Source organism: Thamnophis elegans, chromosome 15 (genome assembly GCF_009769535.1).
Source record: "Thamnophis elegans isolate rThaEle1 chromosome 15, rThaEle1.pri, whole genome shotgun sequence".
Classification (NCBI taxonomy): Eukaryota; Metazoa; Chordata; class Lepidosauria; order Squamata; family Colubridae; genus Thamnophis; species Thamnophis elegans.
Window position 1 is genome coordinate 33648 of NC_045555.1, and position 23653 is coordinate 57300.

The 23653-nt window shown below is 60.0% G+C and overlaps 3 protein-coding genes across 5 annotated transcripts; 2 read left to right on the forward strand and 1 right to left on the reverse strand.

Moving 5' to 3' along the window:
- The first annotated feature begins 1488 nt into the window (after positions 1–1488).
- On the forward strand, positions 1489–4952 carry LOC116518256 (arylacetamide deacetylase-like 4). 2 transcript variants are annotated; one of them, XM_032231534.1, is made up of 5 exons: positions 1489–1768; positions 2280–2499; positions 3273–3336; positions 3789–3981; positions 4105–4952. In XM_032231534.1, exons 1-5 carry the CDS (start codon positions 1592–1594, stop codon positions 4561–4563), a joined length of 1113 nt encoding a protein of 370 aa, XP_032087425.1. In that variant the 5' UTR covers positions 1489–1591; the 3' UTR covers positions 4564–4952. The 2 variants fall into 2 exon arrangements, with proteins under 2 accessions (XP_032087425.1, XP_032087424.1); XM_032231533.1 differs by having other exon boundaries at positions 3789–4952.
- Positions 4953–5126: 174 nt separating this feature from the next.
- On the forward strand, positions 5127–7327 carry C15H1orf158 (chromosome 15 C1orf158 homolog). Of its 2 annotated transcripts, XM_032231536.1 has the most exons (4): positions 5127–5645; positions 5757–5870; positions 6434–6611; positions 7101–7327. In XM_032231536.1, exons 1-4 carry the CDS (start codon positions 5535–5537, stop codon positions 7304–7306), a joined length of 609 nt encoding a protein of 202 aa, XP_032087427.1. In that variant the 5' UTR covers positions 5127–5534; the 3' UTR covers positions 7307–7327. The 2 variants fall into 2 exon arrangements, with proteins under 2 accessions (XP_032087427.1, XP_032087426.1); XM_032231535.1 differs by having other exon boundaries at positions 5127–5870.
- A 2223-nt stretch (positions 7328–9550) lies between these two features.
- Positions 9551–12601, reverse strand: LRRC38 (leucine rich repeat containing 38). Its single transcript, XM_032232160.1, has 2 exons — positions 11992–12601; positions 9551–9823 (listed from the first exon to the last, which is right to left on the reverse strand). Exons 1-2 carry the CDS (start codon positions 12599–12601, stop codon positions 9576–9578), a joined length of 858 nt encoding a protein of 285 aa, XP_032088051.1. The 3' UTR covers positions 9551–9575.
- Between the last annotated feature and the right edge of the window lie 11052 nt (positions 12602–23653).

Genomic DNA, 23653 nt, shown 5'->3' on the forward strand with positions numbered 1-23653 from the left:
CCCTCCTTCACTGGAAGAGAATGACCTGTCCCTCTCTAGGAGGGCCTTCTCCCCCCCCCCGCCCGTGTCTATACCAGTCCTAGTTGGAGGGACTCTGGGGGGGGGGGGGGGATAGTGCCCTTCTCTGCAACCGTACGGCCTAAAGAGGAAAGGACTCTCAGCAGAGCCTGGCCGGGGGCTCCCTTACGATGATGCCCTTGGCTTCCTCCCCTTGCTCCAAGCAGCTCTAGTGGGAGTGGAAGCCGAGAGGCTGGAAGAAACACTGCAGCCTGGCCAAGCCTTTCGCTGACCCAAATTCTTGGAACCTCCAATGCTTCTCTTTCTGGAAATATTTTCTTTCTGGTTTAATAAAAGTCTTGCCTTACTTCCTCCTGGCGTTGGGAATTCTCCTTCTGCCCTTTCCTTGTTCCTCCCCTGTTTCAAGGTGGCTGGAAAACCACCAGACGGAGCCACGCAAACACCTTACCAGATGCCTTATCTGTGTTTTATCAGCCTTTGTTCCCTGGCAAAGGAAGTGAGCCAAGGAAACAGAGAACCTTCACTTGACCTGAAAGGACAGATGTCCCCTCCCAAGGGTTTTTCTTCTGCCTCTTCTGACTCTGGTGGAATCAGACCAGGCCCGGCTGCTCGCATTTGCCGCCCTCCCTAACGCCCAACGCGCCCACCTATTTCATCCTAGATCCCCAGGATGACGCGCACGGACAGAGTTGCAAGGAAGAGGCGGCCTTGGCTAAGACACTTGCTAAAAGCAGGGCCTCCATTTCCCTGTGGAGACCCCAATAGAAGGAGGGGAGGGGTTTTGGCAGCCCTGCCTCCCTCTTGCATTGCAGCTGGGGTCTCCCCTGAGCCTCTGGCTGGGCACTTCCGGGGCCAGAAGGCGCTCACGGCTCTCCTGCCTGTCAACCTGAATTGTCTGTCCCACTTTTAGGGCAGATTCACTGCCAGGGGCCTCCGGATGAGAATGAAGGCCGACATGCTTGTCCTCTGGGAAGCCTGGACAGGCCTTGGGCAGAAGGGCTGCTGGATTTACTCCAGATTTGCAATCTCCTTTATATCCGAGTAGGGAAGGAGTTTCACCAGCAAGACCCCCGCCGCCTCTTGCCCAAGGCCTCGCCAGCCCCCAATGCTGAGCTCCATGTCCGCTCAGGTTCAGAACCACAAAAGCAGCAACCAGCGTCCTTAAGGGTGCCCTCTCCTCCCCCGACGGCGTCCAGCGGAAGCCCTGCCGTCCTCTGGGGCTGGGACGGCTGCTCCTCCAGTTCCTGACCTGCCCCCCCGCCCCCCCCCCGCCCGAGGCCAGGAGGAGGGGCTCCTTTGGAGGCGCCTTCTAGCCATCGCGGGGACTCCTGCTTGGGCGGGGGGGGGGGGAGTGGTCGGATCCAGGGCTGCCCTGGTCCTGGCCGGAGGCGCTGCACGGGCGGAGTTCGCGCCGCTTCCCGCCCTGAGAGCCAGAAGCCGCGCCTGGATCCGACAAGGGGCCGGGCAGGGTGGGAGGGGTGATCCGAGGGCTCCGCCCCGCCCGCAAACCTCCAGGCCCAGCGCTGCGCCGGCTCTCCCTGCCTGCCTGCCTGCCTGCCTCCCTGGGCGAGCGATGGGCTTCCCGGAGGCGCTGCTGGCGCTGGCGGCCGCGGCAATCCTGGCCGCCCTGATCCTGCTGGTGCTGGGCAGCGTCTACTTCGAGGCCACCAACTCCCAGCTGCCGGCAGGGCTGGAGCAGCCGGCCAGGCTCCGCCTCATCCACGCCTGCCGCATCGGGGCCGCCGTCCTGGTGAGAAGGGGCAGGCAGGAAGGGAGGGAGGCGGGCGGGCGCAGCGCGTGCCCCCCGGGAGGCTTTGGGGGCCGGGGGCGCTGCCGATGTGCGGACCAGAGCCGGGCGGGGGGAGGGAAAGCCGTCGCGGGGAGCCCGCCTGCGCCCCTCTCCGGCTGACCAAGCCGCTGGGGAGTCCCCTCTGCGGGAGCCCGGCGGAGCTAAGCTGCCCGTCTCCGGGGCGCCAAACCAAGCGGCCGCTCTCGGGACAGCGGCTCCGGGGCGCGTCTTAAACGGCAGCCCGGAGCGAGGGGCACCGCCGGGCTTCGGAGCAGGAAGAGAGCCACGCCACCTGGCACCGAGGGGGGCGGCCGAGGCGGCCCCCGCCAGGCCCTTGAAGGGGGGACGGGGAGGCCGCGGACTCCCCCGGGGACCAGCTGGGCTTTCCGCGGGTGGCCGGGCGCTTCCCTGCTCCTGGGGGATCCGGAGCAGGCGCCCAGCCTCTGAAGCCCCCGCTTTGCTCCCCTGGAAGGGACGGGTCTTGGAGAACCTGCGCCTCTGCAGCCAGCTCCAGTTCGTCCGGTTTGTGCGCAACGCCTGGACGAGGAGGAGAGACGCCGCCCTCCGCATCCAGGACGCCGCCTTCCAGGGCGTCCCCGTCCGCCTCTACCTGCCCAAGGCGCCCGCCGCCGCCGGCCCCAGGACGGGCATCGTCTACTTCCACGGGGGGGGCTGGCTCTTCGGCAGCCGGGGTGAGTGCCGGGGCCGGAGCTGGGCTTCCTCCGAGGGGAGAGGGACGCGGGCCTTTGCTGAGGGCCAAGGGGGTCGCCGCGGAGGAACCGGAGCTGCTTCCAAGGGGGAGAGGGTGGGGTGGGGGTTCAGGAGGGAGCGGAGGGGGAAGAACCTCCAGCTCGGTTCCCACCAAAGGCATTGGGGGCGAGCGGGGGGGGGGGGGAGGACCCACGCAGCAGAGCCGGCAGAGGGGCAGGAGGAGGAGGCTGGGAAGGTTGATCCAGCCGCGGGGTCTCCAGGACAGCAGCAGGAAGAAAACGCCCCAGAAGGCAGGATTGGGGGGGGGGGGGGGAGAGACCATTTTAATTCTTGGCTGATCTGACGGGGGGGGGGGGGGCAATGGGATCCTTCATGAGATGCTGTGTTGAGGGTACTGAATAGTTCAGATCAGGTCTCCAAACTGAGGATATTTGGATTTCAGAACTGAGTTGCCAAACTAAAAGGAGCCAGCTCAGAAAATGGGTCAGATTCAGAAAGAAAGAAAAGGTTCTCTCTGCATGATCCCGGGACCACTGGATCAATTTGGAAGCAACCGGTGGATTCAAAGGAACAGATCCAAGGGAAGGCAGGCTTGGCTGCCTCCGGGCCTTCAAGGCCCCAATAGCCATCGGCCGCTCGGGCCTTCTTTCTCGGTGGAGGGAATGTCTTGGGGCGCTTTCCACGGAGGAGGAGGCCGTGTTTAGGAGATGCAGGATGAGGGGAGTCGGTCGTGCAAATGATCTTTTTTTCCCAGGGAGCCAGGAGCACCTCTGCTGCTACTTGGCCAGAGAAAGCGGCTCGGTGGTTGTCTCCGTGGGGTAAGTCGTCCCGAGTGGGCTTTGTCATCTTGTACCTGAGCCTGGGAGCGCAGAGGAGGCCGCCCTAGAGAAGGAGCCACCGGCTTTGCCAGGCACCAACCTCCCTACAAGCCTTGGCGGAATCTCCCCAACCAAAGAGAAGGGCAGCAATCACCATCATCCCCCTTCATTGATAGGCTAAGCAAATGGAACAAGGCTCCCTCCTGTAGGAGGAATTGAAACCAGAGGGTCTGAACCAGATGCCCCATGGCTGGGGAAGGTGGAAGGACCCGGGTGGGTGGCTGGGGCTTGGCAGGCAGATATTCCTAGTGCAGGCAGCACTTCTGGAACGGAAGGCTTTCCGTTCGGGGCCTAAGCTGAACCTCAGAGCTCTGTGTGTCTGTGTGTGTGTGTGTGTGTGGAGGGGGAAGGTCAAAGTCTCCTCTGGTTTACATGCCCCTCCTTCCCTGCAGGTACCGCTTGGCTCCTGAGCACAGACACCCTGCCCAGCTCAACGACTGCCTTGCTGCCTCCACTCACTTCCTGAAGGTCGCGGAGGACTATGGGGTGGACAGCAGCTGGGTCATCCTTGCTGGAAACGAGGCGGGCGGGAATCTCGCCGCCAGGGTCTGCCAAATCTTAGCAAGTAGACCGGGCCCCACCAAGGTGCGCGCTCAGATCCTCCTCTGCCCTGTCCTCCAAGCGGTAGACTTCAGTCTGCCTTCCTACCAGCAGAACCGGGCGGTGCCGCTTCTGTTCCGAGAACGGTCTGCTTTCTACCTGCTGCAGCGCTCGACGGGAGACGCCTCGTGCCTGGGGGACATCTTGGAAGGGTCGCACGTCCCGATGAAGCTAAGAGCGCAGTACAGGAAGTGGCTGAGCACAGACCGCCTCCAGAAGGAGTTCAAGGCCAGGGGCTATGAGCCCACCCCCTTCCTCTCTCCCAAAGAGGACGTCTGCGAGGCCCTCCGGAGCCTGACTTTGCCCGAATGCTCGCCGCTCCTGGTGGAAGACGCCGTCCTCTCGCGGCTCCCCAAGACCTTCATCCTGACCTGCGAATACGACGTCCTGAGAGACGACGGCCTGCTCTACAAGAGGCGCCTGGAAGACCAGGGTGTCCCGGTGACCTGGCGCCACCTTGCGAAAGGATTCCACGGGATTTTAGACTTTTTTGAGAGCGGCTGGCTCTGTTTCCCATCTGGGAAAAAGGGGGTGGACGATATTGTCAGCTTCATTACAGGCTTATGAAGTAACAAGAACAACCGTATTCGGTCAGGAAGTAGAAAACCTGCATTTGACACAAATTAAGCCCATTTAGCACAAAAGCTGAATCGCCCTGCAATCTGAGCCGTGGCCAAGCAGATGGGATGCGCCCTCTGCCTTTGTTTCCCACGCTTCCCACCACGGAGAACCAAACGTGGCTCTCTTGGCCAGAAGAGGGTTTTCCACGAGACACGGCCAGGTTGTACTGTGCTGTGGTACCAGATGTGGTGCCTGCTGTTTTAATGGGCCATTCCAAAGGATTGCTTCATGGGGGTATTTCAAATAGGCTTCCGTGGCCTTCGCTTTGTTTTATTTGCACACTGACTTGAGACTCGGGTTATTTGGAGACGGAATAATAAATGTTAGAAACAACATTTTGGAAATGGCTGTGGAGATTTGGGTGCTGCCATTCAGGAATGAAACACAGCTGACTTGCTCTCTTACATTAACACGGCAACCTAGTCTTCTGCATAACCCTTTTGTCAGGGAGGGAGGGAGGGAGGGAGGGAGGGAGGGAGGGAGGGAGGGAGGGAACCAACCAGGTTCAGGCTCCAAAAAAAGAAAGGAAGAAATTTTTTAAAAAGCTGGAAAAAAGGACCTGCCACCTTCAGCTTCTGCACAGGAAATGCTACACTAATGGAGCTGAGCTGCATCCCTCGTGCAGATAAAAGAGGCTCCCCCACACCAGAGATACCTCTCCATGCATCCTCCCGATCGCCAGGCAGGCAGACCCCCCACGGAAGCCCTAAGGCATCCGGCCCCCTCCTCCTGAACCCCACAGAACAAGCCCAGGGCACTGCCTGGCCACAGAACCTCCCGTTGCCGTGTGACAGGAGGGTAACCAAGGCGATGGGCAACAATGGAGAACCTGAGATGAGGGGCAGCCACAGAGGGGCCCCTGGGAGCTCTGGGGCAGAGTGGAAGAGCGTGTGGTGGGGGAGAGAGGGGGGGGCGACATGTTCAACCTATGCAGAGACGTCCAGGAATGCTCCCTCCCCAGCTGGAAGGTGGAGCCAAAGTACTCGACTAAAGTGCTGGTTGGAAACTGGGGAGAGGAGAGGAGAAGGGTAAGAATGGGGGGGGGGGGCACAGGAATCCCGGGTTTCCCAAAGGGGGAGCCCGGCCTGTGGGCGATCTCGGCTTGTTCCAGTGACGGCTGTCTGTCTGGGTCGTTTCAGTTTGTCCGTGAGAACGAGGGGACGGGTCTGAGCACCTTCAAACAAGACTTTGTCCCTTTCCCCACGGGGGCCCCCGACAGAACCGTCATGCGGAGGTTGATGAAGCGGCTGGAAGTGAGTAAGGGGAGTCGGGGCCCTTCAGGTCCACCTCCTGCCTGGACCGGGTGATTGCAGCCAGGGTTGAGAGGGGGACCCCCTGCTGTCGCCCCTCTTTCACACTCAGCCACCGAGGAACCCGGGTAGAGAAGAGCTCCGTTTCCTGAAGGGGCACAAGACACTCAACCAGGGGCTCACCCGAGGGCTGAGCTACACGCCAAGAAAGCCCACCGAAAACCAAGCCAGGTTAAAGCACACTGAACTCGGCAGGCGACTCAAAAGCCCCCTCCTATCTTTGGTCACACACACACACAGAGGCCAGCCCTCGGATGCCATTCCCCCCTCCGAGCATGGGCTCCGTCCCAGTTTGGCTCCATTCAGGCAAGCCATGACATTTTGGCTTCCCCAAGGGCTCACCACCGGACACTGGATTCTGCCCTCCCCAGTCCAGGCCCGCCAGCCCCAGTTCCCCTCGCCAGCCCCCAGCCCATCCTACCCCCGTGCATGACGGAAGGGGCCTCTGCCGCAGACCCCTCCGTCGGGCCCAGCACCTTCAAATGCCCCTCGTTGTTGCCTTTCAGGGTCTGCCAAGGAAGTATATCTTGACCCACTGTGAAGAGCCCAGGCATCAGCACCTGGTCTCCCAGTACGAAGACCAGTACAACAGGCACGGCCACAACCCCCACCTGCCTCCCCTCCGCAAGTGGGACCGGCACAAACTGGCCTGGACGCCAGAGAAATCAGACTACCCCCTCGTTGGTAGGTCCCGAGGGGAGGGAGGGCCGTGACGGGTGGGGCGGGGGGCTCCCGGGATAGACGGCTGGGCAGGGGTCTCCCTGTGGAACCTGCCAGAGCAGCAGGTGGGCATCTGCTTGCCGGCTGCGATGGGACGAGTGGGAATTGAAGCAGATCTCCAGAGAAATTGGGGTGGGGGGGGGGAAGCGTCCGGATTCTTGGCGGGCAGAATCGGGGCTACCAGATCTCGGCCTACAAAGCTATTGACCCTATTGAGTCCTGGGAAGGGTGACTCCACACCTCATCCCCAGGGCCCCCTCCAGCCCACCTGCCTCGGTTTGGTCTCGGCGGCCTTAAGCTTTGCTGCCCCTGCTCCTCTGTCGCTGCTCAGGTCCCTGGTGAAGGTCAATGATTTGGGGACAGTTGCAGCCCCCTGTCCATTATTTCGTCCTCCCTTTTATTTCATTCCCCCCCCCCTTCCTCTTCCCCATCCTGAAATGATGTCCTTTTCAGAGCCCCCAACCAGCTACGGACTTCTGGAGCACTTGATGGAAACCTGGCACCGCAAAGAGCCGGGAGTGGGCGAGAGCACCTACCACAGCTCCTACCCCAAGCCTCCCGCCTCGGCCTACGCCCCTCGCCAGCGGCCGGACGCCAGGCGCATCCTGCAGCAGAGCCGCAAGCAGTGGCTGCCTAGAAGCCTGGATGCCCCCGCCTGAGAAGGGCAGAAGCCCCCCGGGGGGAGGGATGGGTGCACCCAGGCAGGTGGCCGAGGGCCTCTCCCGAGGAAAGCTCCTGCCCCTGGCAGGGATGGGGAGCGCTGGAAGCTTCACGGTGAGGGGACTGGCGCCATCAAGCACCAATGGAAGCCTGGTTGCCTTCGCCGTGGAACGGATTCAGCCCCGCTTTCCCACCAGGCATCCCGTGTGGACGGAGGGAGAGGCCAGGAGGAGTGTAGAGAACCGGCTCCCGGACTCCGTGCCTTCCTAGCTCCACCACAAGTCCAGGGAGAGAGAGAGAATGGAGGGGGGTTTCCACTGAGAAAACCTCCAGGCCACACCCGGCTTTCCCCTCCCCCCCCTTCCTCCTTCCTTGGCCCCTGGGCCAAATAAAGCTGCTGGGGGCACCCGGGAGACTCTGCGGTTCTCTTTCCAGGCTGGGGACGGGGACCCAAAGCAAAAGGCTGCCCAAAGTATTCCCCATGGGTTGGGGGGAGGAGGATGACGATGGACAGGGCAAGGGAAAATAAATGGGCAGAACAAAGACTATCCCAGCCCCCGGAATTGGACTTAGTGCCCCCCCCCATACACAAACACACAGTTAACAATCACAACCTCATGCCAGTTGCAGACCCTTTTACACCGAAAGATCACAGGATGCAACTTTTCATAGGTGAGACACAGGATGCATTGGTCACAATTGTGGTGCTACATTTGGGGGGGGGTGAAGAAAAATTTTAGCTGCAGAGGAAAACAATCTTTTAGAACCCCAGTTGCCACAGTCGCCCCCATCCCCCACCAAGACCTGGCCCGGCTCTGGGAAGGAGCCTCTCCTGCAGGAGCAGATTGAGACCCCCACCTGCAGCCAGGCGGGCCCATGGGGGGGAGACGGCCTCCGAGCTCTGCCCGGAATGAGCCCAGAAGGCTCCCACATCGGCTGCTGTTCAAAGCAAAGGGAGGTGCTGAAACATCCACCCCCTTCACTGCTCCTTGGAGGCCCAGATCCCCACTTTGCAGCGTACCAAGAATCCCTTCGAGGGAGCCCGGCCCAGGCACCCCCCCCCCCCCCGTGAGCACCTCAGGCAGGGAGAGGAGGAGGAGGCCTAGGGGATACTTGGGGGGGGGATCCATAAGGCAGGAAGGGGCTACTCTGGGAATTTAAAAAAAAATCCTTTCCCACTTCCACACTGTTGGAGAGAAAACCACATGGAGGCTCTTCAGAAGGAAGCGCACGCATGCAGGCTGGACCCCCAAGTGTCCTTCCCTAAGAGGGTCAGGATGGGAGAACGCCTGGATCAGTCTGGATCCCTGGGATCCATTTTAGCATCTCCAGAAATGTCCACAGTAGAAGATCCTTCCACATGGCAGGTTCCCAAAGGTGGAAATGAGGATTTCATTTCTATCCAGGCCTTTTGCGTTCCTCAAGGCTTCGGTCCCACAAGGCTCTCGGCACACACACACCCACATCCCCCAGCCGTCACCAAAGCCCCCGGCTGCCCACAGGTCGATCAGCCTTGCACTTCCGTCTCTAGGCTGAAGTCCGGTTAGGGTCCAACGGAGCGGAACCTTCCCAATCCAGCGCTTGGGGTCAAGTGACGGAGAAGCGGGAAGACGGGGAGCCCAGCGGCAGCAATGCTTCTCCAAGAAAAGGCTGGACATTCGGACCCCTCAGGGACACTCAGACCAGAGGAGAGGGCAAGGGTCACACAGTGGCCATGTCTTTTCCGTGAAAAGGAAGGGAGGAGGAACAAAAGGCAGCCTGGGGGAGCCGGGCTGCCTGCCTCCTGCTCCTCCTGCGGACGGGCTGCACGGGAGACGCGCCAAGCAGTCCTCTTGTCTGCCCAACGGGAGCCGTCCCAGGCCGGGCGGTGGGCCAGGGCTGCCTTTGCTCAGCCAGGAGATGACAAGCCAAGCTGGGCGTGAGGAGGCAACCCCTGAGTGGCTTGGAGCCTTGGGCCGGGAGGGAGGGAGCCAGCCAAGGGGCAACGGCAGATCCACACCCGGAGCCCCGTGGGGGGCTGCTCCTTGGAGATGTACAGCTGGGTTTCCTGCTGATTTTCAGCTGTCCGCAGAGAGAAGTTTGAGAATGAAGCAACCGCTGCTTCTGGGCCCCTTCTGGCCTCCTGAGAAACGGTCAGCGGATCTCACCCTGCCAATCCCCCGGGGAATCTCCTGGCCAGCCCGCGGGAGATGGACTGTTTGGCCCTCAGCAAGCGGAGGCCGTCCTGGGCTTCCTTTGGACACGGCAGGCGGAAGAGGAGAAGGGAGCTCAGCCTTCCTCCTCCTCTTCTTCCTCGTCTTTTCTGGGTGTGCATCGGTGGAAACAGTTCACCAGCAGCGCCAGAACGAAGCTGGAGATGATGGCTGCCACGGAGACGGCCGCCCCGGAGAAGACGATGATCAGGAGGTCCACCAGGGACAGACGGAACTTGCAGTCCTGGAAACTGGCTTCCGTCAGTTCGCTGAGCGGGACCGAGCTCTCCTCCGTGGGGGGGGTGCACCAGAGCTCCCCCAGACCTGCAGCACAGCAGGAGGCAGAGAGGAAGGGGGGAGGGGGGCAGAGTGGGGGGGGTTACTCTTAGGAGGAGCACTCACAACTCCCCTACCCAAAGCCCCACGCGGCAGAGCCCCAAACTGGGGAGAAACAGGTGTTCCTGCCCCTTTTCCAGTCAGGCGGCTGAAGTCCCCAGGACCTCTGGCAAACGGGGAGAAGAAGCAGGTGAAGCAACTGACCCAAAACTCCTTCCTTGGGTCTCCTGGGGGGGGGCAGGAGGGGGGGAAGCGGTGAGATTTCCCTCCCCCCTCAGCGGAGTCAGCGCCAGGCCCTCAAGAGTTGTCACGGGAGGCTTTGGCCATGTGGGGGCCGTTTGTGGTTGTGGGTTTCCCCGTTTGAATCAGCACAAGCCGCCTAGACAGACTCACAACCCCCCTGTGCGGTTGTGCTGCCTCCCCAGCTTCTCACTCTCCCTGGGCTCCAGTCTGCCAGCTGGCATCCTCAACACTGGTGTGTGTGTGTGTGTGTGTGTGTCTGTGAAGAGGAGATTGGGGGGGGGGGAGAAGCAAGTCCCCCATGAAGTGCCTGCCTGAGCCAGATGGCTGGCACTTTCCGTTCTGCCTGGCATCCGGCTGGCACAGAACCGCCTGCCCAGAGGAAGTGATCTGCAGCTCCCCCGCCTACCCCGGCCCTCCCGCCAGAGATTTCAGAGTCCATCGGCAGCCTCTGAGAGCAGGGAGACTGAGGAGGCCAAGACCGGCTTGACCCAGCCCGGCCACTCCACCCAGTCACCAGAGCGGGGGGCACCCAGCCTCCGAAATGCTGAAGGGCCCTTCGCTCCAGAAACCTCTGTTAGGAAATGTATAGCTTTAGAAAATGTTGTCCACCATATGGACGTCACTTAAACATTTAAAGCAAACCGCTCCAAACTCCATTGCAGAAAATACGACTTCAGCAACCGAGGGGCCAAAGCCTGGAACACTCGACCTGATTCTGTTGTTGGTTCCTCAAACCCCCCATATCCTTAACCTTCAACTGTCCACCGTGGAGCCCCCACGTTTCCTAAGCGGTCCCTGAGGGGGCCTACCGTCCCCATTGATATGGACTCCTCCTGTGTGTTCGCCTCCAGGTTATCCTTATTTCTATCCATCTGTTTGAACCCATCGCACAGGAAGATGCTATACTAATACCTGTTATCTTGTACATGCTGAAAAATAAAATGAGTAAGTATTGTTTTCGCAATACTAGATGGCATCTAGCAAGTTCATTTTCTGGTCCAAAAATTGTACACGCTGTCCCTGAATCCTAGCCCAGGTTCACAGGGTGTGGGGGGCATTTCTCAGAACCCCTAGAGTTCCACGAAGGACTGGAGAACAGAGATGGTCTCTCTGACTGAAGGGACCCGGAAGTGGGGGAGGTGAGGAACGGGCGGGGGGGGGGGGGAGAAGCGTCCCTGGGTTGATGTTAAAGCAGCAAAGCTGGAGAGTGCAAGAGAGGTGGGGGGTTTTCTGGGGAGCCCCTGCGAAGCCCAGAGGAAGCGCAGAGCGAAGGGCAGAGGCTCAGATCTCCCCGGGCAGGAAATCACTGGGCGAGAGGGAGTCTCGGCTGAGCCCCTGGCGCAGGGGGGTCCATTTCAGACCCACCGCACACGGACACGTGCCAGCTGTCTCACGGACCGCATGGAATCAGCTTCTGCCTCCCAGGGGAGACCCCATTCCTATCAAGACCCTGACTCAAGCACTTGTGGGGGGGGCCCTCTCCCCCCAAACCCCTCCAGAAATCCACCTGGTCGGAAGCAGCTGCAAAAGTCTCCCAGCCGCCTTGGGGGGCCTCACCTGCTCCAACCCCAAGAATTCAGAGAGACCCCCTGCTGAAGGCGGCTCACCCCACCCCCCTTCTCCATCCTACCCCACCTGACTGGGCCCTCCTCTCCACAAGGGCTGGTCAGGGGGAGGCTGGCCTTTGGGCCCCTCAGAGGAAACGGGCAGGAGGCCCTCTCTGAGTCGGGCAGCCTTAGGGATCCAGCCGGGAACAGTCAGAAAGAGACTCCCTAGGCTGAGCGGAAGATGGGGGGGGGAGGGGGGAAGAGAGAGAGAGAGACCATCTGCTGAAGAGGACATGGGGGGAGAGCGGCAGGCAGCGCCTGGGGAGGGAGGGAGGGAGGGAGGGAGGGAGGGAGGGCCGGGGTTACCTTGGGGCAGCCGGAAAGCGTTCTCCTGCAGCCAGCTGAAGAGGCCGGCAAAGTCGCAGTCGCACAGCCAGGGGTTGCCCTCTAGGCGGAGGACCCGCAGGCTGGGCAGGGCGGCCAGGGCGGCCACGCTCAGCCTCTGCAAGCGGTTGTGGTTCAGCTCCAGCACCTGCAGATGCTCCAGGCTGGCGAAAGCTGCCTCGTCCACCTCGGCCAGCTGGTTGTTCCCCAGGCAGAGCTTGACCAGGCGCTCCGCTGACCGGAAGAGGCTGCCGTCCAGCCGGCTCAAGTTGTTGTAGCTCAGATCTAAGTAGAGCAGCTTGCCGGAGCTGGCGAAGGCGCCGTCCGGCAGGGCAGCAATGGCGTTGTGCCTCAATTCCAAGTAGACCAGGTCGCTGTGGAAGAGGAAGAAGTCCTCCGGGACCCTCTGGATGCTGTTGTTGCCCATCAGGAGCTTCCGCACGTCCAGGGGGAAGGGGGTGGGCACGCCGGGCAGCCCCCGGCCCCGGCAGTCGACCGTGTGAGTGTCCGTGCAGCTGCAGGTGGCGGGGCAGGGGTGCCCCAAGGAGAAGGCCAGGCAAAGCAAGACCAAGGGCGGCACGCCCGGCAGCATCCTGGGAGCTCAGCGAGGCCACGCGGCAGCCATCGCCACCGGCAGAGAAGAAGCCGTCGGCAACTTGGCAGAGCGGCAGCCCTGCGCGCGAGGCAGGCGAGCGGAGTGTGGTTGGAAGCGTGTGGTCGAGCCGGCAGATCACGTATCTTGGATCAGATAGCAGCCGCTCAAAAGGAAGCGGGAAGGCAGCCCGTGCAAGGGGGAGGGGCAGCCGGGGGAAGGGGGCGAGCGGGGGGGAGGGGAAGCTGGGGGAGGCTTGCTGTGCCCGCCCCTGGAAGCTGTGCCAGGAGCAGGGGGGCCACCACCCAGGAAGGCCCCGGGTTCAAGAAATAAAAGGAAGCACGTCACACACTGGGGCCAGGCCGGCAAACGCAAACCTGTTCACTTCTTTCATCTGAATTCACACAAGTGAGGTCAGCCAAATCCCAGGGCCGTGTTTACACAACACACAGACACAAGTGAATACACTACACAATAGTTTCAAGGGAGCCCTGCATGACCCCGGGAGTTGAGACCATAAATACACAATCCAGAAAACCGATGCTTTGCAAGCCTCCCCCATTCCCTGTCTTCCCTCTCCCTGACTCTGAGCACGCCGTATCCTAAGAAGGAAGCGCTCTGGATTCCAGAGGAAAGGGATGCATCCTGAAAGCCGCACTTGCCAAAGGGTCCACTAGGGGGAAGCACACTCTTTGGAAAAACCACGGTCTCATCTCCCTTTCAAAGCCGAAGAGCCGGCGCTGTCCGAAGACGTCTCCGCAGTCACGTGGCTGGCAGGACTCAACGCCGAAGACGCAGTTACCTTCCCCCCAAAGGTGGTCCCTATTTTTCTACATGCCTTCGAACTGCTAGGTTGGCAGAAGCTGGAACAAGTGACGGGAGCTCACTCTCTTACGTGGCGCTAGGGATTCAAACCGCTGAATTGCCGACCTTCTGATTGAGAAACTCAGTGTCTTAGCCACTGAGCCACCGCGTCCCTTGTCGTCTCCCTGAAGTTTTTTTTTTTAAACCTACCGGCTTTGATCAGTGAAAAAAGGGAGGCCAGGCTGACCCCTGTGGCTGGGCTCCTGCGAGACCACTTCAAACCCTTCCCCCATTTCTGCCCTAGAGCCAGACTGGGGTACTCATCAGCCCTCCTCCCTCCCCAGGAAGGGGGGCTGCCTTTCTGTCTGGCTTCTGAGAGAGGGTCAACGAACCACCTGAAGCTTTGGGAAGGCCAGAAAGCTGAAAAGGTTTTTTGGCGGGGGGGGGGGCTGCTTTAGAACGACAGATATCTAGGTGCCAAAATGACCAAGTCCAGGTACCTGGCCAAGGCCTCCCTGATTACAATCCCTCCCCCATATTTATCCCTTCCAACCAGTTGAAATGGTGGGGGGGAGGGAGGGAGGGTCCGGATCTCTTTGTGTCCGCCCCCCCCCCTCCCCGGCATTCTCCGCTGCTCCATCCCTCAGCCCCCCCCCTCTTGCCAGAAAGAGGGAATGCCAGGGAAGCTGCTGCCGAGGGGGGTTGCGGTGGGGCTGCTTTTTATCCCGGGAAAATCCCCAGCAGTCCTGCCTGCCAGGGAGGGAGGGAGGGAGGGAGGGAGGGGGATGGAGGGGGGTCTTCTCTCCCCCCCCCCCGCTCTGCTTGTTGCCTGGTCTCCATGCCTCATCAAGGCGGATCTTCTGAATTTCCTGTAACATTAAACCTGAGGTGTGGGGAGGGCGCAGGGAGGGTCCGCCCCTTGGGAGCCCCCTGGATCCCACCCAGCCGCAGGGCAAGGGCTGAGCTCCCTTCTCGGCTCCATCCATCACTCGGCCGAGGCCGCCAGAGAGCAGGAGAGTGGCAGCTGCGGCAGCCTCACTGGGGGCGGTCAAGACCCAAAAGCTTTGGCCGGACTGGGAAGCCTCTCGGGGGAACGGATCCGCCTGGGCTGCGACTCCTCAGGGCCAGACGGGGGCCGGCTTCTTCCCTTCTTCGGGATCAAGGTTCCCAAAATGACCATTAAAATACAGCTCCTGGTTTTCCTTGTGGCCGGAGTGACCCTTTGCCTCTTGACCAAGGAAGGTAAGGACGGTGCGAGGGGAGCTTCTTCACTGGGGAAATTCAGTGTTTTTGGGGAAACCCATCTTTGCTTTAGTTCAGGCCCCCCCTCCCCACCTTCAACGTTCAGGGCTGCTGCTAAGGATGAGAGAATCCGACTGCCAGCGGGAGTTTTCAAAGAAGCCGAAACAGAAGAAGCGTCACAGCAACCTGGAGTCCAGTTAGTGAAAGTTTTGTTTTGCAACTATCTCCTGAGGGTCCCGTCAAGCAAGCGGGGGGGGGGGGGGGCAAAAGGCCCTGTTTTTCTGCAGAGGCCCCCAACGTTCCTCCCTCTCTAAAGATCCCAGAACAGGGGGAGCCCCCCCCCCCCCGCCCATGGGAGGAAGGGGAAACAGGCAGGCAAGCGAAGAGGAAGGTTTGGGGGGGGGAGAGGAAAATTCCCCATAGAGCATTTCCTCCCCCCTCCCCTCCTTTTCTGGAAGCCTTCCTGTAGCCAGAGCAGTGGGGAAGCGGATGGGGCTCAGCCGCCTGGCCAGGGCTACCCATTTCAGGGAGAGGGCAAAGCAGAGACCCCCGTTGTCTCTGTGGCTACGCTCCCCCAGACCACGACCCCCCACCCCCCACGCCCACGCAGCAGAGAAGGAAAGCCCCCTTTGGGCTCCCTTGGAGGAGAGTGGCAGCCCCCACTGCAGGGCCCAGGGGGCAGGAAGGAGGACTTCCCAGGGCCTCTCTTTGGGGAGGGGGGAGGGGCTTCACAGCCTCTTCTCATCCTTTGATTTTTTAGATTTATTTTTTAAAAATCCCTTTATTATTTCTATAAATAAATCAAAGGGGAAAACATACCTCCCCCCCCCTGATTCCCCCCCCCCCAGCAGCCCTGTGAGGTGGGCTGGGCTGAAAGGCAGGGACGGGGCTCTTCCGTCTCCAAGGGCCAGCCAGGACTGATGCCCCCAAGGGAATGCCAGGGAAGCTCTCGCAGAGGGCAGACTGGCACTAGCAATAGCAGTTAGACTTATCTACCGCTTCACAGGGCTTTCAGCCCTCTCTAAGCGGTTTACAGAGTCAGCATATCGCCCCAACAATCCGGGTCCTCATTTCACCCACCTCGGAAGGATGGAAGGCTGAGTCAACCTTGAGCCGGTGAGATTAGAACCGCCAAACTGCAGATAGCAGTCAGCTGAAGTGGCCTGCAGTACTGCACCCTAACCACTGCGCCACCTCGGCTCTCCAGAGGGCAGGAAGGGTGAGGGGAGGACGCCAAACCCACAATGCTGCCCATGCCAGCCAGGCATCTCTGGCATGAAGCCAGTTTTCAGCAGGGGCCTACACTGCCCGGAGGCCTCCTGGGCCTGGCCTGTTGGGGCCATGCCTGAGGTGCCTGGCGTTTCTAGGCCTGCGTGAGGCCTGGGGCAAGAGGTCCTCCCATCCAAAGCAGAGCCTCGCCTCCGGCATAGACACCCCAAAGTGGCCCGGGGGGGTCTCCCTCCAGGGGGGGGGTCTGGAAGCCTTGGCTCTGGGGCAGGCAGAGGGCGTCCCTGGGAGGCAGCGCTGAGAGCCTGGGCTTCTGCTGCCTCCCTCAAGCCACCCCTCCTCCCAGATTCACGATGCACCAGGCAGGCTGGCTCAGCAGGGCCAGGAGAGCCACCAAGAGCCTCGGGGGTGGTGGGGGTGTCTGGGCTCCCTGCTGCTCCGTGACCCAAGAGCCAAGGTCCCATTTGGCAGGATGGGGCAGCCCTGGGTTCAGGCCCAGCCTTGGCCACAGCGTGCGCTCTCTCTCTTCCCTCCCCCGCCCCGAATGACCCATATCCAAAGGGCCCTATGCCTGTGAACATCGGCTGGGCCTGCAGGACACACCTGAGGGATGGGTCAGCCTTTCGGAGCCGGCTTCAGGTGGTTCTGCAGGGAGGATGAGGTGGCAACGTATCATCCAAAGTCAGAAGCTGAGGGTGTGAAGTTCACACCTGCAGGGCAAGGATGCCAGCCGCCCTTTTGCCACCAAATGTTGGGGAGGCTATTCAGGTTTTGGGTTCAGAAAACTGCCTGGTGACTTCTGGAGCCTTTGGACCTCTGTGATTGCAGACCTCGGGGGTGGGGGGTGGGGGCATGTCTTGTGCCAGCCTCAGGAAGTCGGTTTTTGCCACCGTGGTTTGGCAAGTCCAGAAAACTGGGTTAGCGAATTCTGCTGAACCAGGGGAGCAACCGGGGGCTAGAAAAAGCGGCTTCCCCTCCGGTCCCAGGGCCAACGGGTGCAATCCTTGGGCAACCAGACCGGAGGGAGGCTTCGTGACCTTGGGAAAGACGGGGCTTCTCCACGTGTGCACTTTGCCTTCTCCCCCACCAAGGCCGTCCCCCTGAGACGGAGCTTAGCTCTGTGCCTCCCTCCATCCTTCTTAAAGGTCAGGTTGTCAGTTGCAGGCCGGTCCGGACCAGGTGGCTCTCCTTGGCCGGAGGCTGAGAGAGGGAATGTGCTCGGTCAGTTCCTGGAAGCACCCAGGGCAGGGAGTCACCCACCTCTGCCTCTGACTTCCAGAGGGGAAAAATTAGCCTTGCGACAGAGATGAAGGTGCCCCACATCACCAGCCGCGGCCCTTCGGGATCCGTCCCAATCACAGGGCCCCCGTTTCCCCAGTGCCAGGGCCCAGTTAGTCTGACGGTTCTCCCACTGCCGCCCCAGAGAAAAGCTTCCTGGCTAGGGGGGAAGAGAAGCGGTTGAAGGGGCTCCTTTTGAAAGCCCTTCCCTGGCTGCCCCCATCTTTGAAGCCTCCAGCTGCCAGGGCCAACTGGGGGCTGGGCCCGATGAGCGCTGCCTGTCCCGAAGCCCCCTGAGCCAGGGAGGCCCCCGCACGGCTGCTCCGCGGGGTCACCTCTGCTGCCCCTGGGGCCGAGCGATGACAGCTGGGCAGGGCCGTCTTCCTCTGGACAAAATCCAGGAAGCCACCGGAGCTCCAAGGGCAGCCCAGGCCGAGCCTCACCTGCTCCGGCCTCGGGGCCCAAGAGGAGCCCTCCAAGGAAAGGCTCCGTCCCTGCGACACACAACACAGGCAGAAGGAGAAACCGCCCACCAGCTACTCTCTGAAGTGCCTGTCAGAGAGAGGTTCCTTCCCGCCCCCCCCTTCCTCCTCCTGCAAAGAGAAGCCGGGAGGAAGAGGAAGGCCGGGGGGGGGGGGAAGGGGCCTCCGTCAGGGCTGCCCCCCTTCAGAAAGGATGGGAAGGGCGTGCCTGGTGCAGCCTCTCCCTGCCAAGCACTCTGAAGAGAGGCAGGGCTGCTCCAGGGAAGCCTCTCCCCAACGCTGGGCTCCTGGGTTGCAGGGGGCCCTGTGCCTGTGACAGCCTTCATGCCCCCCTGCTCCCCCCCCCAGGCCCCATGGCTGCACTAGGGAGGGAGAGAAATGCCCCTCCCTGGGCAAGGTTGGTTTGGTTGGTTTGGTCTATTGGATTTATATGCCACCCTTCTCCCAAGGACTCAGGACGGCATACAACATTAAAAAAAACACATATTACAAAAGTTTAAAAAAATTAGAATGTCCACAAAACAAACCCAATTAAGATTCGCAATAACATTAAAAAAATTCGAATTAAAATCAACAATGATCAATACTTTGATTTGTTCTGTTCAGGCCAGGCTGGCTTGCTGGAAAAGCCAACTTTTTAGGGCGCGTCGGAAGGACCGGAGGTCGGGGATTATACGAAGCTCCGGGGCCAGATGGTTCCAGAGGGAAGGGGCTCCCACAGAGAAGGGTCTCCCCCTGGGGGTAGCTAGCCGACACTGCCTGGCCGAAGGGCACCCTGAGGAGGCCGACTCTGTGGGATCGCACTAGACGGTGGGAGGCTACCGGTGGTCTCGCGGGTATCCTCAGCCTAAGGGGCCCCCAGCCCCTGCAGAGCCTGTCCTGCCCACTCCAGCTACTCCTCTTGTCTCCCCTTCAGCAGCCACAGCACCAGCGGAGGAGGAGGAGGAGGAGGAAGTGGGCACAGCCCCTCTGGGAGCCAGCGAGGGTCCGCACTCTTCCAAAGTGCCCACTCTGGTGAGTCCCCCTCCCCTTTGGCACAGCTGCACCTGCCCACTCATCCAGTGGTGTCGGCGGCAGAGGGCAAGGTGGGCAGGGGGCATGAATTTCCACAGGGCTTCCCCAATTGGGGTGCAAGCCCCTCCCTCTCCTTGGCGGAGGCCCCTGAGGAAACCGGCCCCTCTCTCTGTGCAGAGGCTCCCCCGGTGGCCAGCCGAGCACTGCGGGGCCTTGCGGTCGGCCAGTCATGGCACCCCATCAGGTCGCCCACTCGTTTAGTTTCAAGGACAGCCTCCCCGCGATCACATGATGGGGATCCAGGGGCTGGGTGGTCACCCAACCGCCCGCCAACAAGCAAAGGCAAGAGAGGAAGCCAGATTCCCTCAACAACGGCAGATGCCTCCTGGATTTATTATTTATTTCATCTTCTGAGCCACCTGCCAATGAGAGGCCTGTGAAAAGCCCCCCCCCCCTCCTGACTCTATGGACCTCTAAGGTCTCCTCTGCCACGGCCTCCTCTGCGCCTGGGAAGCCCCCTCCCTCACGGCCCTGTGGGAGGTCACCAAGGACGGCTACAGAGCCCCAAATCTGCCACCGGTGGTGTCTATCGTGGGGGTGGGGGGTTGATTTATGATTGTTGCTGTCGATAATTTTAATCTTGATCTGGGCAGGCTGTAAAGTAGATAGGCCCCTGGGGCCACCCCCCACCTCCTCCGTGGCCACATTGACAGGCAGCTGTCTCTTCCAGGAGCTGATGACCACGGACAGCATCTCGCCTTCCGGCGACCTTGGGGGGAACACAACGGACGCAGAGCCGCCCACAACCTCTGAGGGTACGGTGTGGGTCTGCATGTGGGGTGACTGGGTGGATTCGTAAGCATGAAAGGATTATTTTTCTTTCTTAAAAAAATTAACTAAGAAGCCCCCTGCCACCAAGGCAGCCTCTCCTGCCGATGCTCTGTGAGGCCCTGTTGACGAGCCGACCCGAGCAAAGGCTTACGTCACAAACAGGCCGGATCAGGTAACGCCCAGATTAGCCGCCCTTCCTCCGTCTCCTCCTTGGGCACCGAGGTCAAGGGGGGTCTGCCTGTAGAAGCCAGGATGCGGGCATGGGCTGAATCTCAAGGAATGCGCTGAGAGATGATGCAGCTGCTTTCTTGGATTACCAAAATCCTCAGGTGAACCTGGGGCCACCCTAACCAGCGCTGTTCCCCTCGGGTAACAGAAAACCAGCAGCCTCTGCTTCCCTGACAAAGCAGCTGCCTCCTCCTCCTCCTCCTCGGCCCTCCTTGAAGGCCATGAGCCAGCAAGGCGGCCCCTGATTAAAGAGGGGGCAGCCCACAGATTAGGGCAGTGCCCCATGGAAGTCAAAGCAACCTCTCCCGTCCAACTTCATAAAGAAGCACCCTGAGTTACTTTAGGATGGATTCTCTGGGTTTGAATTTGAGAGGCAATTGAGAAAAGCTTTGGCTATTTATTTAAATTGATTAAAGTTGTATTTTTGCATTCTTTAAAAGATCCTAGCCAAGAGGAAAGGGTGCGGACCTTAGTAAAAAGTCGACTGGATTTTTCCAGGCACAGTTGGTTTTCTTTTAGAGGTCAGGCAAAGCCCCCCCCCCCCCCCCCAAGATGGGCAGTCTGAAGAGGACCCTCTTTGGACACCTCAGGACCCTCCCCTGAAGGGGCACAGCTCTTACCCGAAGGGCTAAACCTACAGGTCCCGTTGAGGGGTTTCTAAGTAGGGACTCTGCCGCCACTGGTGGTTTCCCAAAGGACTTCTTGCCTTTGAGGAAGATAGAAGATAGCAATAGGATAGTAACTTCATGAACCTTAGCTAACTAATAACCTGGTATTTGCAATTGCCTGCTTGACAGGCCTCCTTCCATGAAGCCGGCTGTTGTGCGAGCTCAGAAGGCATCACATAGCACTATTCACACAAGAGAGATAAACGTGTAACATTTTATTGCCCTCGAGTTGCAGTCAAAAGCAGAAAAGAGGCTCCGGTCATCCAGGAGTTTTTCTCCAGGGCAAAAAGGAGGAGGGGGGAGGGGAGGGGGGGTTCAGAAGGAAAGGATAGTCCTAGTGTTAAAGGCAGGAGGGTCAACTGGCATTTGGAGCCAACAAGGAAGGCAGTTTCTCCAAACTCCCATTTCCAAGGGAGAATAAGTGTGATATCTAGAATATCAGTAACTTTATTTTCTTCATTTAAAAATAAAAACAGGTGAAAATCTCCCCCCCCACACACACACACACATTGATGAAATTGACAGGGGAAAAGGTTGCCCAAAGCCTTGGGACTTCAGGGGGATTTAGTCATCCGTCCCAGGATACACACAGCGCTGTTGTGAGAAATTCACCTTGGGAGGATTTAAGGAGCTACTGTGGGAACAAACCCAGACTCAGCCCGACTGGGCTCCGAATGTGTCTGTCGTTTCCGTTGGCTTCCTACCCATTTATGCCTCCCTCCCTTTGGTGTGTCCATCTAGCAGGAGAGCCAAAACCCTTCCCCTCCCCTTCCCCTCCCCCAGATCTCCCTCTCTCTGGAAAGGCCCTGGCTGAATGGCTTTCGGGCTCTTAAGGGATGTGAAGAGAGTGGAGGCAACATATTTCAAGGTCTAGCAGCCACTACCCAGAAGCCCCCCTCGCCAGCCCCTGCCTCACACTGGGGAACTCAGCGTTGCAGCCTGCCAGCAGTGGCCGGCAGAGCTGGGAGCAGAGTCGGACAGTGAGGCGGTTGGGGAGGAAGGTGGGCCAGTCCTGGAGGCTGGGGAAGGCTCTGAGGAGGGCTCTGTGTCGGAGGCAGAGACGGGGCCGAGGCCGTCTGGCAGTGATCAGCTGCCTTCGGAGCTAGACAGCAGTGAGGCAGAGGAACAGCTGGAGCCTGTTCCCAGTGTGCCCATGCGCAGAGCTGCCAGAAGAAAAGAACAGCTGAGAAATCAGGGTCGACTTGGGAGTAAAGTCACAGGGGGATGGTGATTGGCCCCTTCCAGGGGAAATAAAAGGGGAGGGAAAGGGGAGGGGGCTTTTGCAGGAAACAATTCGTTCGTCCGCCCGTTTCAGAGATGGTATTTGTTGGTTCAAAATTTCTGCTACCGGTTCTCCAGATCCTGTTGAATTCCACCCCCGCCCTCTGCTGAGTCTTTCCTTGCACGGCATTTGGAAAATATTTTCATGGCAGCTTTCAAAAGCTAGATAAGGTCCGTGGTCCTAAATATTCCTTTGAAAGTCTGTGTGCCAGGCCTTGGCTGAATGAGAGAATCCTTTAATCAAAGGGGTTTTGTCAGGACCAGGAATCTGCTTGGTGCTTTTTGGGGAAGCCGAGGTCAGAACACAGGCAGGCACAGACAAACGTGGGGGGCGGGGGGAGGAGGAGGCAACCATGGAAGGAGACGGTGGAGGGGGGGTCTGCTGAGTTCAAAGGAGAGGCCTGACCTTTCAGGCCGCAGAAGCCTGGATCCCAACCTTTGCCAGGCCCAAGAGCAGGCGCGGAGGGCTCCCCCTCTGAGCGTTCACTGCATGAAGCTCTTAAGCAGGTCACCCCACAGGAGCCAGCAGGACGGAGCCCCCCAGGCCAGGCCACGCAGCTCCTGCTTGCCTTGATAGCCCCCCCTAGGGGGGGCCACCCCTACAGAAAGGCCCCTTTTTCTTCAGAACCCCCCCCCCCCCGCATAAGCATTCCCCCAGGAACCTTTCAGAAGCAGCCGCAGAAAGAGGAGCAGAAGAAGCCTACCTGGTAACCTGCCAGGCGATGGGGACGAGTGGAGAGAGAGTCTCAGGGCGGCTCGGTTCTTCCTTTTCTCTGGGTCTGACGGATGAGTCCGGATGCCGAGTGGAAGACCCAGGGGGCCCCCGGATGATGACCTTCCCAGCCATTCCTCAAGGATGCCCTTCCGCCATTGGAAGATGCCCTGAGTCTTAGGCGGCCACGGCCAAATTCCAACTGCCATTGTCCCCTATCCCTCCACCTGGCGGGCTTCAGATGAGGAGAGCTGCTGTGGGCCATGGCCAGAGGGCACCTGGGAGGGAGACGATGTGCCCTCTCCTCCGCGTGTGTGTGGGGGGTCGTATTCCACCCACGCCCCTTCTTTCCGAGCAGAGCCGGCCTCGGCCTGCAGAGTAGCCACCTTCTCTGCTTTCCCCCTCAGACCACCTGGAAACGGTCACCCTGGTTGGCATCATTCTTGGCACCGTTGCAGCTATTGGAGTGGCCACAGGGATCGTGATCATCCTCGCAAAGAAAATGTCCGGCAGGTACTCGTAAGTGCTGGGCCAGGAGGGGACTGGGGTGGCCGGGGGTCCTCTGGCTCAGCTCTGCCAAACTCAGGGGGGGGGGGCAGTGTTGTCCGAGAAGCAGCTCTGCAGATTTCAACATAAAACATCTCCATGGGACGGAAGACCCTCTTCTCCCCCCCCCCCATTCCTTGGCTCTTCTTCCTTCTCAGCTCCCTCAGCCACCTGGGAGGGAAACAAGCAGCAATTAGTTTTATAAGCCAAGATTTGGGAATTCCACCACCACCACCCCCCCACGGCCAGAAAAAGGCCGCCTGCTGGAACGGCAGAAAACTGTTTGCCAAGTTTGTACTGGAATCCGGCCCCCATGAGACTCAAAGGCAGGAGCTGAAGACTAGAAAGAAAAGAAAAAAACAGCCGGCCTTTAAAAGGTTGGTTTTAATTGTGGCTTCAAATTCAGAGCAGACTTTGGGCCGGTCCTTCCTTCCAGCCAGGCCTACCCCACAGGGATGTCGCAGGAAAAAGAGGAAGGAAAGGACAAAGGGCCACATAGGCAATCCTGAACCCCTCAAAGCCCCCCCCCCTTTTTTTCTTTTTCTTTCCAGGCCCTGAACCTCCCTGAGGACGGGAAACCTTTGCTTTGTGAAGCCCCTGGCCTCAGCCCCGGACGCTGGTCCATGGGAAGAGGGGCTGGAGGCTGATTAGCTGATATAGAGACCCCACAGGGCTTCCTCACAAGCGAGGACTTTGCATCGTCCCCAAGGAAAAGGGGGGGAAGCCTTTTTAACAACAA